The following is a 17,770-nucleotide window of genomic DNA, read 5'->3' on the forward strand; positions in this document are numbered from 1 at the left end:
AGGAAGGTTCAACCATATTATTACCAGCTCTCCATAGAATCCAAGTCCTTTTCACCACCGCCACCAATTGGAAGCTTCGGAGAACAAACCATGTTGAAACCCCTCATTGATCCTCTCTCTACCGGGGATTCTAGACGAAGCCTGCCTTGTTTGCACCGCGGTCTCGAGACAAGAAGAAGGAACAGGCAATGACAGCAATGCAGACGACAAAGTCAATAAACATGAACGCAGCATCAGCTTTGGCGGATGTGCACCGGCTCTTCAGCCGGCTGGGACTCGACATGCAGGTCTTTTGGTTGTCGATGGTCGTGCAGCCTCCACTCAGGATCACATTATCCCACGTCGTTTCGATCTTGGAGCAGCTGGTGCCGCGCAGGAGGATGGCAAACGTCTATATCGGAAAAGATTAGCCGGCGCCGAACAATCCAGGAAATGAGACCATACAATGCCACCCGCCAAAAGGGCGAGGCTCGCGAGACCATCAAGCACCCAGGTCACAATGCCGTTGAGCGCGTCAACGAAGAAGGCAGCGCAACCAACCAACGCGGCCACAATTCCGAGCCCCCCAGTGAATGCTGCATAGCCGGTTGCTGCAGGGGCTGTTCCATATCGTTGGCCTTTGGCGAGAGTGACGGACAGGCCAAGCACAACGATCGCAAAGAGAAACTAGGGACTATTTAGACTGAGGGCGACAAGCCCGGAGAGGTTGATTCTCACCTGGAAAGCGCGAACAACTGCTGTTACTATCTGCATGGTGAAGAAATCGGATATGATGCCTATAACAGATTCAAGTGTGGTTTACCTGTTGAGCTTCTAGGCAGGGAGAATGGAAAAAGAAAACAGAACTCTTGATTGCCATATTTTTCTTTCCCATGCCTATTATTTATACCAAGTTCCTACTGGTGATAACCATCCACCCGCTCAGTGGAGGCGCAGTCACAATGCTTGCGCATGGGAGTTTTGAGAATGCGAGTGAAAGACATCCACTCAGTGGCATGACATGGCTCTGGCAAGGCTGGAGACTGGCGGCATGCTAATCCACTCCATGATGAGAAAAGATAAATAAGCCCGTGAGAAGCCTTGCGGATGATCATCTCTCTACTGAGTATCGACATGCTTCGAAAATCTGACAGGGTACTCCGTAGTAAGCATAGAATATACCATTGGGGATCGGCGTTTCAGCCTCATTGGCAGGATTCCAAATTTCCGACGTCCAATTCTTAATCCTGCGAGCACGCACTGCCCTCGAAGAGACAGCGTTTGACGATTCCATTACTGTGACGCTTTCGCCCCCACTGTCGTCTGCGCAGCCACCCTGAAGCCGAATACCGCCAGGAGAATCCCTTTTTTTGTTGACTCCCTACACTTCCGCCATATATGGAAGCAACATGAAAAAATTGCGTGAGAGAAAGAGAGTCCGTGGGTGTACAATGCAGATGAGGGATATGGTGCTCGACTTCGCTGAACAGTCACAACAGAGTACACTGTATGTTCAGCCTGAGACCCCAGGCGGGATGCAGTGCCCACCTAAGCTTGGCCAGCTTTTTTGATTCCCTATAGAAAAAAAAAAAAAAAAAAAAAAAATTCTAACCTTGGCGGCTTGGCCAGCTTCTAACCCTATCAAGGTTGGAAATTGGCCAACTGGAAGCCCAGCCCACCCCCAGGCGCCAAGGCAGAATCTGAGTCTGCCAAAACTGAACACACTGAGCACAAACACTCGAAAAGAATCTGGAGAATATTCAGGCCTCATCAGTTACCATTGTTTGTTAATAATGACTTTTCTGTATGATCTACCGCTCAGGGTAAGGGAATGTTTCACCGGTCTATTGGCTTACTCAAATCTATGGAACGACCCAGCATCACGGTCCGCCCATCACCGTTTCGCTACACAGCACAGGATGCCCGACTTGGCTAGGAAATACAGAGACCCGATGAATCGGAAGATGGACAGGCCAGCTGTTGACCACAGAATCACCGAGAAATACCACGAGGTCCGTGTGGTGGATGTGTTCTACGCCTTGGGTTAGCTTCTCCTCTTCTAGTATCGAACGGAATGCATACCGTCAGACACATCTTCTGGATGCCGTCACTAGTGATCAACAACACGACCAGCAGGTTACTCAGAATCCAAACCAGCACCAAGTTAGTCCGGAAGTTCCGATACGAGTCGTCCAAGCTGATGGTCGAGTCGTCCTTGGGCTCCTGAAATGGTGCCAGCGCCCGCTTGACCGTCGCCTCGAATTGACTGTCGATATCCGCCTGCGGCTTGTTGACCTCTTCAATGAAATTGTTCTTGCTGTCGTCTGCTTTCTTTGTCTGCGCCGAGGGCAATGCATCTGCCGTATCCGACCCCTTTGTTCCCCAGGAGACATCATGCCAGTTGCAAAAGGCATATACCATCAGAATGTTGATCGAGGTGGTCATGCCGATAAAGTACGCCCAGGAACTGGTCAGTATGTGCCACGGGTCCATGTAGAGGATACTGGCGACGACATAGATGCCATAAGTGGATACCAGTGCGATCAGAACAATGCCTCCCCCGCTTGAGCTGAAGAATGACCGGAGAAAGCCCCCGACGCCGTCATCAAAGTTGAAATCCATCATACCACCAGTAAAAGCGCTGGCGACCAGATAAAAGGATAAAATCAGCACGTAGAATTGCACCAGCGAGAAATAAAGGAAGGAGATGGTGTAGGCGATTTTGGTCCTATCCTCGTCAGCAGTCTATTGGCTGAAAGGGCACAGAATATGCTCACCCTTTGGGCCGATTACCCAACGCAAGCACGAATTGCAGCATCAAAAACAGAAGATAACCGTATTTAACGAAGAAGTTGAGGATAGGGGAGGCCTCATTGCCAAAGGGCCAACCTTTGTATTTGTTGTTGGCGCTCGGTGTCCCGACGAGATCCATGATGACGGAGCTGGTGAGCCAGTAGGACGCCAGAGAAAACCAAGTCATAAGGAGCTGACAGCAGTTGTAAATCATCTGGAGATGCAAGAAAATCATCCGTATCCAACTGTGACCGCTCTTATAGATGCGATTGAAATGCATGATGGCATACAAGCTTGCAGCAAAGGAGCCATTCAGCCATCGTCGTCGCTGACTGATGAATTCGGGTGCTGCCTCGGGGACATCAGTCTCGCCCTTTGAAGCCTTGACGTATGTGAGATGCCATTTAAAACCGGCCTTTGCGACCAGTTCAAAGCATAGAATGCGATCCTCAGCCAGGAACATGTTCTTCTTGAAGATATTCATTCCCTCGATCCCCTTCTTCCCTAATCGCTTGGACAGGGTGTGATCACCGTGAAAATATTGCTCCAAAGGTCGGCCCATGATGGCTCGGTAGCGATATGCTGAAAAAGCGCCCGGAAGCACACTGACATATCCGAATGCACTTTCCAGCGGTTTATCGAGAATATTAGAGATTTTATACTCAAAATTCTGGGCCGCCACCAGAGGATTCAGCACCTTCCGCCATCCACTACCTAACATGGCATGAATCTCGCCGCATGCACCTCCTAAAGTCACATCATTATAGAAAGCCTCCCACAGCGCGAGCAGAGATTTGTTGCCTGGTTTGGTGCCGGCATCCAACAAGATGCAGACCTCTGGATTCAGGAGCCGACTGAACGCGTTAAACAGCCAACGGTGGGAATTGATCTTCTTGCTGTTCTTCTGCTTGAGACAGAAGATCATCTGAACTGGGGGCAGATTCTGAGGGTCGTTGGGCTGGGGCCGAACCAGCTGCTGAGTGGCTGTAACGGACAGTTGAGTGGTATATTCAAACTGGTCGGTCTGGTCAGTAGTGGTCTTCTTTCCCACCGAATATGCCATGCGACTGGGCACTTACAATATGAGCGACAGTCTCACGTCCATCGACATCCTTCTTCATCACTCCGTCCTGGTACACCCCAATTGTGGCCAGGAGATCGAGAGTATTCTTATCGCAGGGCTCAATCCCATCAAACACTAGACATACCACAATCTTCTGCCACGCCGGTCCTCCCTTGTTCCAAAACTCCGACTTTTTTAACTTGACGATGTCTCGAACGTTCTGCATCACTCCGTGAAGGGTGCGCGCTGTCAATACTTTGTCCTCGTTGTAGTACGTAATGGCGATCAGAAGTTCTGTGTGCCTGTTGTACATGGCGGGGCGGAGGTTGTAGCCATTGCGCAGTGTGAATTCATCTGGATCACAGGTGGCAGCCGTATCTTCATACCTCGTTAGCGGCCATTATTGGACGGCTCCCAAAAAGCAACTTACACCGCATGTGGGTAAACTCTTCGTGAAAAGCTTCCTCCGCATCTCGGTACTCCGCCTGGATTGCGTTTTGGATTGCACTCGGGACGGGGTAATCGATGCTCAACACCGAGCCTTGCACGAGATTAATCTTTCTCGTTCCGTAGCGCCGCAGAGCGCTCGGCTTGGTCCCCTGTCGCTTCTGCCATGTATCCAATTCCATCCCACTCTGATCCGAAATTCGGGACATGCGCGCGCTGCATACTTCTGCACTCTCAGACTCCAGGTGCGGCGGAGTAGCTGCGGAAACGCCTGGATCCTGCAGGGTGTATCGTCGGAGGGAATCGGTCGAGGTATTTGGATCGTCGTACGAGGCGGCATAAGGACTGGAGGAATCCTGACGGAGGAGGGTTTGATGCTGTTGCTCCTCAGCATCCTCGCGACTATAGGTGAGCTGCTGGGGCCCAGTCAACTTTTGGTACACTGCGTGGTTCGACAGACTAGAGGATACTTACCGTGGATGATGGAGCAGCCTGCGAATAGAAGCTGCTTCGGCTCTGCTGCGAAGAATGAGCCGAATAGGGCGTTGGAGTGTCCATCTTCCGATGCAAGTAGTGGTGTTGGGGAGGATCAATACGACAGGCACAGAAAAACGGCTTTTTGATGGTCCAAGAAGATGGTACCTGACCAGAAGACCAATGGTAGCACAAAGGTTTCCCTGTGGAACTTCCTTTACCATGGATTGTAGATCGTTGTCACTGGACAAAGGCCCAGAGAACGGCCAGACAGGAAGCTGGTCAAAGAGAGGTATTCTTAGAAGTTGGCCTTTGTCCACTATCCGGGCGACACGATACAGATAATTTTCATTATTGCTATGGGGTGGGCAACCCCATTCGAGAACTGCCGTTTGTACAACTCCGATTCAGTTGTTGTTTTATTATTAGCCTTCGCGATGATGGCAATGCCATCTCCGCTGGGTCCGTCCAGTGGAGTTGCACAGGTCGGCGGGTCCTCGGATACGCAAAGGCGAAAGCGCCTTTATTTCTCCTTCTGTGGTCACTGGTGAGTTCGCGCTGATCATTGTTTTGTGACTGGTCCAGTTGGTTTTCAACCCTTGGTCCTTTGATCTTTATGATACTGGACACATCGGGTGGGACATGTACAGTCTTTAGAGGCCTTTCTCTTCGCCCGCAATCGTCAGCCAAGATCCATCCACAATTTTGCGCGTCCCTGCTCAGCGCCAGTGGCTAACCGTAGTCCGTAAGGCTTGGTCCGCGCCATCTTGTACTTACTCCGGAGTAATTCTTTGTGTTGTTCGTTTACTCTGATCGGCACCTATCTGTGATTACTGGGCCACTGGCCCCTGGGATTCTGGGACAACGCGCGGTTGGTGCTTGGAAACTGGAAAAAGACCCAAGTCCAACCCAGAGTGTGGGAAGCTGCGCTGTCTGTGGCTGAGTGTCTGGCCTGGGTGCTGCTCCACTGTGGATATAGGGAGGATCCGCAAATGGAGGAGGAATCAGAATCAATTTATTTCTCCACAATTGGCCAGGAACAAATTATTTGGCGATTCTCAGACTTCAGAGTCGCATGTCGAAGCTGGAATAGGCAGAGTTCGATGCAGAGTGCGTTGTTCAGAGTCAGTGATACCAGGGAAAGCACAGGATGCTGTCGCGTCTTCGCAGCAGCAGCCGAGAGGAAGTCAACGCTGGGTCACGTGTGGGATGTCAGCTGACCGTCGTCGGTCGGGTAGGTCACGTGGCCAGTCGCTCCTGCCATCGACGCAGCCTAAGGCTATAGCAACGGTACAGTATCAAGTGGTCTGTCTGGTAGAGCATTATATTTATCTTGCATTCTCTCCCTCATCGGCGCTGCTTAGGCTTTGGTGGGAGGAGGTAGATTGCCCTGCGACGCCTGTTCAACTTCCATCACCGCCCGAGTGATCCTCCGATATATATTCCGCAGGATTGCGAACTCGTATCACTGTGCGGTGAATGCAATCGGTATTTTGACGGCTTCAACAGCTTCAAGAGCTTGGAGCAATATTAAGCGAAAACACTAGATGCATGGTCCACATGGCGTTCTGCCTGCTCTTAATCCGATTGAATGTATCTCACTCACATCGATGGCGGATATCTTAGGTCTGAGTTGAGTCAATCTGGTTGGTCATTAAAAGCCTCATCTCCCTCATGACTCAAGCAGGCAAGACACCCACCCCTTTGAATAAGATCATGTCACATCTTCTTGATTGGCAGATATAGACTCGCAGTCTATATTGAGGGATTAACGGACGTCTCATGAAGCTTTTGCGCAGCCACTTCAATCGCTCAGCAATGGTTATGATTAATCCCGCAGGGGAGCTGGACATGCGATCGCGGGGCCACTATACTCCCTCATGGAACGCATGCACGATCAAGCATGGTTGATCTCCCATCTACATCCTATAAAACGTGGAAAAGATCGCTATTTACCCCCAGAGGAACATGCATGGAGCCCATCTTCTCTTCCCCTTGCTTACAATCCCCCTCGAACCTCGCGTAACAGATGGACAAAGCCCCCAAATCTGCCGAAGAGGAGATCGATCGTCTCCGCTGGCAAGCGGACGATGAGGAGACAGGCAATCATGCCAGGAACACTCGCCCGGCACTGACCCGCACTGTATCATCTGCGTCCAACAGCTCGCATGTCTCAGTCCACAGCCATCACCGGAGAACTATCGTTGACCCTTCCGTCTCCTTGCCGATTCATTATCGAACAGTCTCCTTTGATATCGAAGAAGCCAAAGAGCGCGAGGAGAGAGAAAAGGCAACCGCTCAAAGTGGTGTCGCAGCTGGTATGCCCTCGCTTAATGGGGAAGGGCGTCATCCTTTTGCTAACAAAGACCAACTACAGATCTATCCAATCTTGACTGGCACACAATCTCGGTCGAGGAGTTACAGAAGCGATGGCAAGTGGACATCTCGCAAGGTCTTTCCCCTGAACAAGTCCAGAAACGGGTCCGCGAGTATGGCAAAAACGCCCTGTCGCCTCTGCCGCACCAATGGTTCTGGCAGGTGTTTGGATATTTTTTCAAAGGGTTTGGTGCCATCTTGCTGGTTGGGTGTATCCTGGTGTTTGTTTCCTGGAAGCCCCTGGGCCAACCGCCAGCGCTCGCCAACCTCGCCCTGGCTATTGTGCTCCTCGCTGTTTTTTTCATTCAAGCGGCTTTCAATGCATGGCAGGACTGGTCATCATCCCGAGTCATGGCATCCATCACTGCTATGCTTCCCGAAAGCTGTCTCGTCATGCGCGGTGGCTCCCTGGCAGTAGTGTCGGCTCCAGACATTGTGCCAGGTGACGTGGTGCACCTCAAGGCAGGAAACAAATTGCCGGCGGATGTCCGTTTTGTAGAAGTTTCCAACGATGCGGGATTCGATCGATCGATTCTGACTGGCAAGCATCCTTGGAAATAAATAACCGTCCTTCCATGCTAACAGTTGAGCAGGCGAATCGCTTCCCATCAATGGTACGGTGGATTCAACAGACGTCAACTATCTGGAGACCCATAGCATTGGCCTCCAGGGTACACATTGTGTCTCTGGCAGTGTGATAGGCGTGGTTGTCTCTACAGGTGACTCGACCGTCTTTGGGCGTATCGCGAAGCTCACCAGCGAGCCCAAAACCGGCCTAACTCCGCTGGAGAAGGAGATTCTGCGCTTCGTCACTTTGATTGTAGTCATCATGCTGGTCATGATCATCGTCATCATTATTGTGTGGTGCGCTATACATTATCAATATCGGAGATTCAAATGTTGACTTCAACACTAGGGCCACTTGGTTACGAAAGGACCATCCCGACTGGATCAACGTCCCAACCTTGATCGTGGACTGTGTCAGCGTTGCCATTGCGTTTATTCCAGAAGGTCTACCGATCGCTCTGACTGCCAACTTGACTATTACGGCGAATCTCATGAGCAAGCACAAGATTCTCTGCAAATCGCTCAAGACGGTGGAAACGTTGGGATCGGTCTCGGTGATTTGTTCGGACAAGACTGGCACTTTGACGAAGGTAGGCCGATTCATCCTTTCTACTATAGTTTGTAGATATATCTCTGTCCGCTGCACTTGGAACTAATGTCGTATACAGAATAGGATGTTTGTCACCGACTGTGCGGTGTCCAGCGCCACCTATACGCCCGATTCCGCCAGAGACGAGATGGTTTTAAAAGGGAAAAACTCTGCCATACACCAACTTCGGTCTGTTGCCGGTTTGTGCAATGCAGCCGAATTTGATGCTGCCACCATGCAGCTCCCGATCCACGAGAGGAAGGTCATTGGCGATGCGACCGACCAAGCGATTCTACGGTTCTCTGAGGGACTCGGTCTCGTCTCGGAGCTTCGTAGTCTCTGGAAGAAAACATTCGAACTGGCATTTAACAGCAAGAACAAATTCATGATCCGAACATTCAGCTTGGTTGATGCTACCGGTCTCAACCTCGCAATGTCGCCAGCCGAGGCAGCGCAGTTCCAGCGGGATGATACGTGAGGCCTCCGACTATGTTGACCATATCCCCGATACTCATGCTAACCATCTTCCCATAGACTACTGATGATCAAAGGCGCTCCGGATATTCTGATCGACAGATGCACTCATATTGTGGGTATTGACGGCAACGTGCAGCAGCTGGACCAGCACGCATTGAACCAATTGAAGCAAGTCAAGGACCAGTGGTCCACCGAGGGCAAGAGAGTCATTCTCCTGGCCCGAAAGGTCTTCTCGGCGGGGCAAATTCATAGCTTACCTTTCTCTCACGAGTTCGAAGCAGAGGTGATGAACCATGCCAAAACTGGTCTCGTCCTCGTCGGTATGGCCGGCATTGTTGATCCTCCAAGAGATGAGATTCCCGAAGTAGTTCAAACCCTACGACGGGCCGGCATAAAGATTTTCATGGTCAGGCAACAGAACCACTGAAGTCAGAGGAAGTTGGCTAATGATGATTCATCCACAGGTAACTGGCGATTTTGGCCTCACAGCGGTTGCCATTGCACGGCAATGTGGTATCGTGAGCACAGACGGCCCGGTTGACGACATCCAGTCTCTCAAAAGATTCCCTCCCGTCAATGATAACTTCAGCGAAAAGGTTCGCTCATCTGCCATTAGTCTGAGTGGTAGTGAACTCATTGCCCTGAACGAACATCAATGGGAGCAGCTCTGCCAATACCAGGAGATCGTGTTTTGGCGAACCACCCCGGAGCAGAAACTTCGAATTGTTCGCGAGTTTCAGGCGCGTGACGAGATTGTGGGAATGACCGGTGATGGTGTGAATGACGCCCCATCCCTCAAGGCTGCAGATATTGGCATTGCTCTGGGAAGCGGATCGGACATTGCAATCGAGGCATCCGACATGGTCCTTCTGGACTCCTTTTCGGCCATTGTCGCAGCGGTGCAGTACGGACGAGTAGTCTTCGACAACCTGAAGAAGACGATTATCTATCTTCTACCAGCTGGGTCCTGGTCCGAATTCTGGCCGGTGTTGACCAGTGTAGTGTTTGGTCTTCCTCAGGTCCTGTCCTCGTTTCTGATGATCATCATCTGGTGAGTTATCTAGTGACCACTAAATTCTCGTCACCCACTGATTATTGTTCAGCTGCTTCACTGACTGCGCTGCCGCGACCGTCCTGGCATACGAGGCTCCAGAAGCCGATGTGCTTCTGCGCCCTCCCAGAAAGCCCAAGCAAGAACGGCTGGTGAACTGGAAACTGATATTCCAAGCGTATGGTGTCATTGGCATGCTCGAAACCGTGGTTTCGTTTGCCATGGCTTACTGGTATCTGGAGCGAAATGGTATCCCTTTCTCAGCCTTGTGGTTCAAGTTTGGCGAGGTGCCTGCCGATATTGATCCCGACTGGTATGCTGCACGCCTGAATGAGGCCAGCTCGGTATACTTCATCAACCTCGTGGTAATGTATGTGATGATACGCTTTTCCAAAGCTGTTCCCGGACGATTGCTAATTACCGTGTAGGCAATGGTTCAATCTGATGGCCATTCGGACCCGTCGGCTGTCCATCTTCTCGCATCCGCCGGCCTTCAACAAAAACACCCAGAACCTGTTACTTTTCCCAGCCATCCTGTTCGCTCTGGTTATGGCAGTTTTCTGGCTGTATATTCCGCCATTGCAAAATGTGCTTGATACCACGAGTGTGCCTGTGGAGCATTATTTCCTCCCCGCTGCGTTTGGTCTGGGAATCCTGGGTCTGGATGAGCTGCGCAAAGCCGGAGTGAGGAGATGGCCTCAAGGCATTTTGGCCAAGATGGCTTGGTAGATCACGATAGATAGACAAAGCTCTGTGGTCGGGTGGTGGATAGACGGAAAAGTGTTGTTGTCTAGATATATGCCTGGATCTCTCTGTACTAATTGTTTTTTTTTTCCCCTTCGAGGTCTCAAATAGTAATAATAAGAATAATCATGATGCGTCACTGTGGGAATGAAGCAGAGAAAGAATCAGCACTAAGGGCCAAGTAACATGCACTGGTGACTGGACATGATACGGTTGATTAGTATGTCTCCGGTGGCACATAGGCTCATAGCCTAGGAGTATGAGTCATAGGTAACAATGATTAGTATGGCCCGTGTGGCAAGAAGCCTTGATTCCTCCCGTCCCTTTCCAGACACTTGCAGGGCTTGGAGTGAATCACCTTGCCCCGGATGAGGCCCCCATGTCTATCCTGTCTCAGATAGACCATCACAGGCAAACCTATCAACTAGCGAGATACATGGACACATGCACTACAGTAGCGTCTTAAGTCTCGGACTGATTTGTTTCCCACCGGGTCTCTCTAGATAGTCTAGCTTCAAGAGTCAAGACAGGCACGATACACCCGATAGACTGGATTAGTAGAGCCGTCCTGGCATGACATGATCATTCCAGCTAGTCCCACATAGCCACACCCGATACTTTTAAAAGCATTGCATCGGTTGCAGCGGAAGGTTCTTCCACCAAACTCCTTGTTCGGCCGACTTTTGACATCTCGCAAAGCCATCTGTATTACAATGCAGGACCGATTCTCCGTCGAAGTCATCAACGATGACGACTTTCCCGAGCTGACCGCGGCGCTATGGGAGGGATTTGAAAACCCCTACCAGGGTGTCTTGCGACTCTTTTTCCCCATTCAGAACAATGATCGAGAGGCCACTCTCAAGGCCAATATCCAAGGAGTAAAGGAAGAATACTACCAGCAGCAACCCGATGTGACATGGATCAAGGTGGTTGACAGGGAGGCAAACAACAAGATTGCGGCGGCCGCCAAATGGTACTTTTACAAGGACAATCCGTACGCGAAGCGGGAAGGACCGATGGTCGCGGACTGGTTCCCAGAAGGAGTCACACGAGACTTTGCGACACAAGCAATGCAACAGTTCGAGCATCCCCGGGAGCAGATGGCTCGGCGAGCACACGCCTGTAGGTGTTGGAAGTCCGAGGCACAGCGAGCCCTTTTGCTGATGAGAATACCCTAGTCCTACATATTGCGTTTGCCCTTCCGCAGTACCGCGGCCAGGGACTTAGCCATCTCTTCATGAAATGGGGCGTTTCCAAGGCTGATTCCCTCGGCCTGGAAGCCTGGTTGGACGCGTCCAAGTATGGCGCTCCTGTGTATGAAAAGTATGGCTTCCGAAAGATCCAGCCCAATCCTGTGAAACCGGTCCCATCGCGAGAATTGACCGAGGAGGAGCAAAAAGAATGGGCCATCTGTGAGCAGACGATATTACCTCTCAACGCGACAGTGATGTGGCGTCCTGTTGGAGGCACATTTGTGGAGGGAGAAACCCCCATTCCATGGCAGCAGGAGACGCCGGATAAAATGTAAAGAATTAGGCTGGGGTGAATCACCGAGAATGATAGAATGTCTCTAGACTCCGGCGATACAAGTTATGTACAAAACTTTTACACCCCGCCCCCCTTGACCAGCCATGCGACTTCATTTATTGTGGGACCGTCTCGACAATAGGTCCTTGATACACACGGCGAGCACGGAGCAGGTAGTAAACCACGCTGATAAGGATCACAGCCACAGTCCCCACCACGCTGAAGTTCATCATCTCCACAGTCAATTCACTGTAGGTCGGCCATAAGCTGAAGAAGATGGCGATCATGGCATAGAGAATCGCGAAGATGTTGATCAAGACACCCCAAATGCCGGGGACGCGGAAGGGGCCCCAGACCAATTTGGCGGCAATTGTGTTGACTGTTTCCCCTGCGCTAGCCGTCAAGGCAATGGAACCGGTCAGACGGCGCCAGAGGAGCAGACATGCGACCATGATGTACGACAAGTACAGGCCCGAAATGGACATGGCGACCAAGTCGTTGAAGGCGACGGTGGACCCGATAGGAATCAGAGCGAGGAGGACAGAGACGACGGTGGTAAGAACAACAGACCACACAGGAATGAGTGTAGTGGGCGACACCTATAGATACAGTTAGCGTCCATCCATCTTCTACAACATTGATCTCAACCACTTAGAGGACTAACGCGACTCCAGAGCCGCCAGCCGGGTACACCCCGATCACGGGAAAAGGACCAGAACTGGCGAGAAGCGGCTGCCATCATGCCAGTTGTGGAACAGATACAGACAACAATGACAATCGAAGTCATGGTCGCAGCGCCAGCGAGCGACCCTGTTCCCTTGTAGAAGATTTCCATGAAAGGGTATCCGGTGGGAGATGCCAGAGCTTCGTTGATGTCCCCCAGGCAGAAGAGGAGAGCGATCAGCATGCCGAAGCCCAGTAAGCCATTGATGAGAACGCTGAGGAAAATCGATCGGGGAACGACAACGGGAGCGTTCTGGATTTCCTCGGACATCTGACCATCATTAGCTTTCAAGTCTTGACCTGGCAAAGGGATGACAATTTGATCAGGAAGGGGCCATACATGAACCGCAGCATCTCCCCCAGCAAAGGCAAAGACACACCCCACGAGACCGATAAAGAAGGACAGCCCTTGGGATGACCAGCCGCCTTCGTTGACGAATTGGGTGAAGACATCTTTGGCGGAGCCCGTATCGGCCAGGGTCACCAGGGGAATCAGGACGGCAAAGAAGCCCAGAATATGGACCACAAGAATCAACCCTTCGAACTTGGGCAGCACATTGCGCCCTGCCAGATTAATGCCGACCGCAAAGGCAGTGACAGCCCAGAAGTACATGGTCCGATGCCAGGCCGTGGGCACGTAGTCTGGATGGGTGAGAACCACAAGTCCCTGGATGAGAGTGCCGGAGAGAAAACAGGCGGTGGCAAAGGTTGCCTGCCAGCCGATCACGGTGAGCCATCCACACATATAACTGAGAAATCTGACTGTCCATCGAGGAGCCAACATGGAGATCCAATGGTATTGACCTCCGGATGTGGGAGCCCTGAAGGGAGGGCGGCGTCGTCAGCATCTTCTCTGTATATGATGCGACTGATAATAGTAAAAAAAAAGAAAAAGGAAAAGAAAAAGGGATAAGAAACATATATGGAGGCCAATTCAGAGAGCACCACAAATACGCTGGCAGTTCCAAGCCAGACGAAGAGAAAGCCATATACCGCGCCGGATGGTCCACCACTATTGGTGTCGTTAGTTAGGGGGGAGGGGGGGGGGGGGGGGAAGGGCAATAGGGGATTTCAAGAGTGATCCTACTTGGTCAATGGTTGAAGGAACAGTCTTGATGATCATGTCAGTCATGCTTAGCGTATCGATCAGCAGAGATAAGAAAGCATACACAGTAAAACCTTCCCAGGTAATCAGAATGGTACAACTAAAGCCGAGCATCGACAGCATGCCAAAGTTGCGCTGGTCGGATTGTGAGTGATGGATTCCTTGATTGACTGATTGATTGACCAATACTCCGATCATTTTACTCATCTCAGAACTGCATGCTTCTTCTAAAATTTAACTAGGACATGCGCAAGTCTACTCCGTGGTACTATTTGTCGGTTAGTCGTCTCATCCTTCACCGTATCGGGCCATCCTACCGGCTAGGCCATCGGACTGTCAATTTCAATATGTCTCCTTCTTTTGCCAAGCTATGAGGGACTCTGTCTCATAGCTGCAAGTGCAAGCTTGTGTTTCCTTCTCAAGCCCATCGAGACAATATTGTCCACCATCCTTCACCTGTAGCCTTGTGATCGACTCTCCCTGGTTCCATCGCAACCATGACCCGATATTCGGAGGGCAGCGAGGCTCCCACAGTCATTGTGATGACTCTGTTTCTCGTGGTCACTTTGATTTCGGGTTCGCTGGCCTGTTTCGGGACCAAATGGTGGAAGTTTGGGCATCTTTTTCACGATGACTATTATCTCATCCTTGCGCTGGTAGGTCACGGCACGAAAATTGACACTGTTCTTGTTTCGCATGATGTACGAACTGTTCTTCTTGTCCAAAAATGATGAGAAGCTCACATATTGCAGCGTTCCTGGAGCGTTGACTATCCGGATCGCCTTGACTCGTCGTACCCTCAACTCCAGCAATCCCACGCCCAAAACCTGGCCCATCGCCGTCTGCGCCTAGTTAACCTAGTGTTTGGGCATTGTCACCATTAGCACACCGAAGTTCATCCCGTTCTTGAGGCAACTGCAATTGAGCGGCATGCGACTTGACGGCATGCGACTTGACGGCATGACCCGCTACACAGTGTCCAGTCATGCGCAATCGTCGCGCACCAAATACTTCCTGTTGAGCAGGGACCGAAGGCGCACAGACAACGAGTCCGCTCACGAGCTTGACTGAATCCCATTGGCGACAACCCGGACGGTAGTCACGACCTACATGCATGGGCCGGACGAGCACCTCGACGACAAGAGTCAGTCAAGTCGAATTGGCAGTTGGTTCGGTACAACTCTTGTCTAGAAGGAGGAGCACTCCTGGCAATGGAGAGAAGATCTACCTGTTCATAATACCTGTTCCCGATATGGACAACTTGCCCTGGCTGCATCGCAATGCTCGGTCAAAACAGTCCGAGATGCCTCGGCAAACCCCGCAAACATCTGCAGCCGTATTTCTTTCTCCGCACTCACACTCGCGTCTTCGCCATATTTATGGCCTTTTTGTCTTTCTTCCCAATCATTCAGGATCAGGATCATTACAAAATAGATTCCCTTTATTCTTGTTGTCGACCGTCGACTTTTATAATCCCTGACTATCAACAGAAGAAAAGAAATGTCGAGTCCCGGTGCTGGTCACGAGTTTCCCGCTCAGGCGGTCTCCTGGCTCAAACGCGACGTCTTGCTGTTCGCCAGCAGCATTGGAATCACAGCCGATGAGCTGCATTTTCTCTTTGTACGCGTCGTAATCCTAGTTGAAGCTAACAAGAAGCAATTGACTAATGAGACTTCTAGGAACTTCATCCCAACTTTGCCGTTTTCCCTACGTACTCCATTATCCTGCGTGAGTGGTGCCCGCCTTCAGTAATGGACCCATCCTGTGTTCTCGCTGACTTCTCTTTCTCTCTTTCCAGCCTTCAAACTCACCGATACTGAGGTCACCGATTTCTATACTCGTCAAAAAGCCAATCCAGTCCCTGGCGTGCCCAAGTTTGACCACCGTCGCGTGGTTGATGGTCAGCGTAAACTAACCGTCTACAAGCCCCTGCCTCCCACCAGTGCCGGAAAACAGTTCGAGTTGCGCAACAAGGTTATTGGGGTCTATGACAAGGGCAAAGCGGGCTCAGTGATGGAGACCGAGCAGACGATTGTCGATAAAGCCAGTGGAGAGGTCTACTCCAGAATGGTGAGCAGCGGATTCTTTGTCGGACAGGGCAACTGGGGCGGTCCAAAAGGTGAGCTTCTGCTTGAGTTCTAGCTACGAGTAATTCGAAGCTTGCTTATGCGTTCTGTAGGACCCAGTACCCCGAACTACCCTCCCCCAGAAGGCCGGAAACCCGACGCCACGTATGAGATCCAAACAACAACCGAGACTGCTCAACTGTACCGGTGAGTTCGTCAAGCCAACGGTGGTTGCGTGATGCAATGGGCTCCCATCACTGACTCATTCCACAAGTCTGAACGGTGACTACAATCCGCTACACGCTACTCCCGAGCCGGGACAGAAGATGGGCTTTGGCGGAATTATCATTCACGGGCTCTTCAGCTGGAATACCACTGCCCATGCCGTGCTCAATGCCTTCGGGGACAGCAACCCCACCAACTTCCGCGAGTTCCAGGCTCGCTTTGCCTCCCCAGTGAAGCCCGGAGACCGGCTGATTACCGAGATGTGGCGCACCGGTGATGTCACAGACGGGTTTGAAGAGATTCGCTTTATGACCAAGAATGACAAGGGCAAGGTGGTCTTGAGCAACGGCCGCGCTTTGATCAAGGTCACCAATACGGGCTCTAAATTGTGAAGTTGGTCAAGAACCATCATCAGCCGGGAGCGGCATCGTTGTGATCCCGTTCAATAAAGGTATATAAAGCTTAAAGGTGCCAGTAAACACTGAGTCGGTATACATGTAAGTCTGGTCAGTGATGGTGCAGTCTGACTTGGGTATCAATTTGGCCATATAATGCAGCTGAGATGGTCATTTAATTAATAGTCAACAGGTACAGACCAGGACATACTGTGTACAAGGGCAATGTGGCTGCCAGCTCCTCCATACTAGTGATAACCATACCCAAACATGGTAGAAGGAAAAGAATGGAGATTGCTAGAGCTCTTATTATACTGATTATAGGCTTCTGTATATTAACACCAGGATATAAATCAAGGGCATAGAATTTTGTGCAATGACAAATATGAGAAGAGGGTCTTCTTTAATGGTTTAACTTCTTCACAACCCCCTTTTGAAGATTAATGCTTTGAGTTAGAACAACTAGCAGTGGCTGATGTATAGATATACCTTAAGACAGACTTCTTAATAAAACTTCCCTGCCTAAGTAGTACTTATTGGTTATTAAGTAGAGTGGTGTCATCCTTCCCGTGCCCCTATTGCGATCTATAGACTGCAAAGCAGCTACCCCAGATTTGGCGCGGTCTGTTCAGTAGGTACTGGACCTTGAGCTGCGAGTCCCAAGATAAGCACCCAAATTTCCGATAGTCAATGGATAATCGCCGAGCACGATAGATGTAGGATTTAGAGAGTCGTGCATAAGTAAAGCTTCCGTGTCTCTTGTTTTGTTGCTTGCTAGACGGCAAGGCCATCGACATTGCGCCCCTCGCTTCTAGCTCTTCTTCTTCTTTTTTTTTTTTTTCTTTCGACATTATTCAGAACCAATATGAACCCATTTGTAGAGCGAAGGAATGCTGGACGCTTGAATGATTGCCTTGACTAATTGTCCAGACTCAAGGGCACAGTGTCCACACTCGTCGTTCGCTTAGGATTGGACCTGAGGCCTGGGTCGGACAAATTCCTTCTCCAGGCTGACAGTGCTCAAGCCGGCATGATCATTGGGCCTGACAAGGACCCCCCGATGAAGATCAGATCCACATACCCAGGCTGAGCCACGAAGCCACAGTCCTCGTTCTTGTATCGCGAGGACTTTACCCTTTGAAGACTCGGCATCTGTCAAAGCGGCCCAA

General features: G+C 50.8%; 7 protein-coding genes across 7 annotated transcripts, besides 3 other annotated features; 4 read left to right on the forward strand and 3 right to left on the reverse strand.

Annotated features, from left to right (window-relative positions):
* Positions 1–130: 130 nt before the first annotated feature.
* On the reverse strand, positions 131–753 carry ACLA_004540 (MARVEL domain-containing protein; the record flags this gene model as incomplete). The annotated part of the gene is made up of 3 exons (XM_001276465.1): positions 131–391; positions 445–666; positions 718–753. The coding sequence occupies 3 exons, from the start codon at positions 751–753 to the stop codon at positions 131–133; spliced, it is 519 nt and encodes a 172-aa protein (XP_001276466.1).
* Positions 754–1,560: 807 nt separating this feature from the next.
* Positions 1,561–1,584: a microsatellite.
* A 289-nt stretch (positions 1,585–1,873) lies between these two features.
* chsC (chitin synthase C) lies at positions 1,874–4,840 on the reverse strand (the record flags this gene model as incomplete). The annotated part of the gene is made up of 6 exons (XM_001276466.1): positions 1,874–2,011; positions 2,062–2,707; positions 2,757–3,787; positions 3,852–4,213; positions 4,266–4,695; positions 4,757–4,840. The coding sequence occupies 6 exons, from the start codon at positions 4,838–4,840 to the stop codon at positions 1,874–1,876; spliced, it is 2,691 nt and encodes an 896-aa protein (XP_001276467.1).
* Positions 4,841–6,785: 1,945 nt separating this feature from the next.
* ACLA_004560 (cation-translocating P-type ATPase) lies at positions 6,786–10,545 on the forward strand (the record flags this gene model as incomplete). The annotated part of the gene is made up of 9 exons (XM_001276467.1): positions 6,786–7,074; positions 7,134–7,673; positions 7,726–7,996; positions 8,049–8,289; positions 8,368–8,762; positions 8,823–9,171; positions 9,230–9,816; positions 9,869–10,186; positions 10,245–10,545. The coding sequence occupies 9 exons, from the start codon at positions 6,786–6,788 to the stop codon at positions 10,543–10,545; spliced, it is 3,291 nt and encodes a 1,096-aa protein (XP_001276468.1).
* Positions 10,546–11,273: 728 nt separating this feature from the next.
* ACLA_004570 (putative GNAT family acetyltransferase) lies at positions 11,274–12,088 on the forward strand (the record flags this gene model as incomplete). The annotated part of the gene is made up of 2 exons (XM_001276468.1): positions 11,274–11,682; positions 11,739–12,088. The coding sequence occupies 2 exons, from the start codon at positions 11,274–11,276 to the stop codon at positions 12,086–12,088; spliced, it is 759 nt and encodes a 252-aa protein (XP_001276469.1).
* Positions 12,089–12,203: 115 nt separating this feature from the next.
* Positions 12,204–13,799, reverse strand: ACLA_004580 (putative GABA permease; the record flags this gene model as incomplete). The annotated part of the gene is made up of 4 exons (XM_001276469.1): positions 12,204–12,686; positions 12,752–13,081; positions 13,151–13,631; positions 13,729–13,799. 4 exons carry the CDS (start codon positions 13,797–13,799, stop codon positions 12,204–12,206), a joined length of 1,365 nt encoding a protein of 454 aa, XP_001276470.1.
* Positions 13,800–13,841: 42 nt separating this feature from the next.
* Positions 13,842–13,869: a microsatellite.
* A 543-nt stretch (positions 13,870–14,412) lies between these two features.
* On the forward strand, positions 14,413–14,986 carry ACLA_004590 (uncharacterized protein; the record flags this gene model as incomplete). The annotated part of the gene is made up of 2 exons (XM_001276470.1): positions 14,413–14,616; positions 14,777–14,986. 2 exons carry the CDS (start codon positions 14,413–14,415, stop codon positions 14,984–14,986), a joined length of 414 nt encoding a protein of 137 aa, XP_001276471.1.
* Positions 14,837–14,877: a microsatellite.
* Positions 14,987–15,415: 429 nt separating the features above from the next.
* On the forward strand, positions 15,416–16,598 carry ACLA_004600 (putative peroxisomal dehydratase; the record flags this gene model as incomplete). Its single annotated transcript, XM_001276471.1, has 5 exons — positions 15,416–15,535; positions 15,595–15,643; positions 15,714–16,034; positions 16,095–16,188; positions 16,256–16,598. The coding sequence occupies 5 exons, from the start codon at positions 15,416–15,418 to the stop codon at positions 16,596–16,598; spliced, it is 927 nt and encodes a 308-aa protein (XP_001276472.1).
* Between the last annotated feature and the right edge of the window lie 1,172 nt (positions 16,599–17,770).

This window comes from Aspergillus clavatus, genomic scaffold (assembly GCF_000002715.2).
Source record: "Aspergillus clavatus NRRL 1 1099423829750 genomic scaffold, whole genome shotgun sequence".
NCBI classification, from domain to species: Eukaryota; Fungi; Ascomycota; class Eurotiomycetes; order Eurotiales; family Aspergillaceae; genus Aspergillus; species Aspergillus clavatus.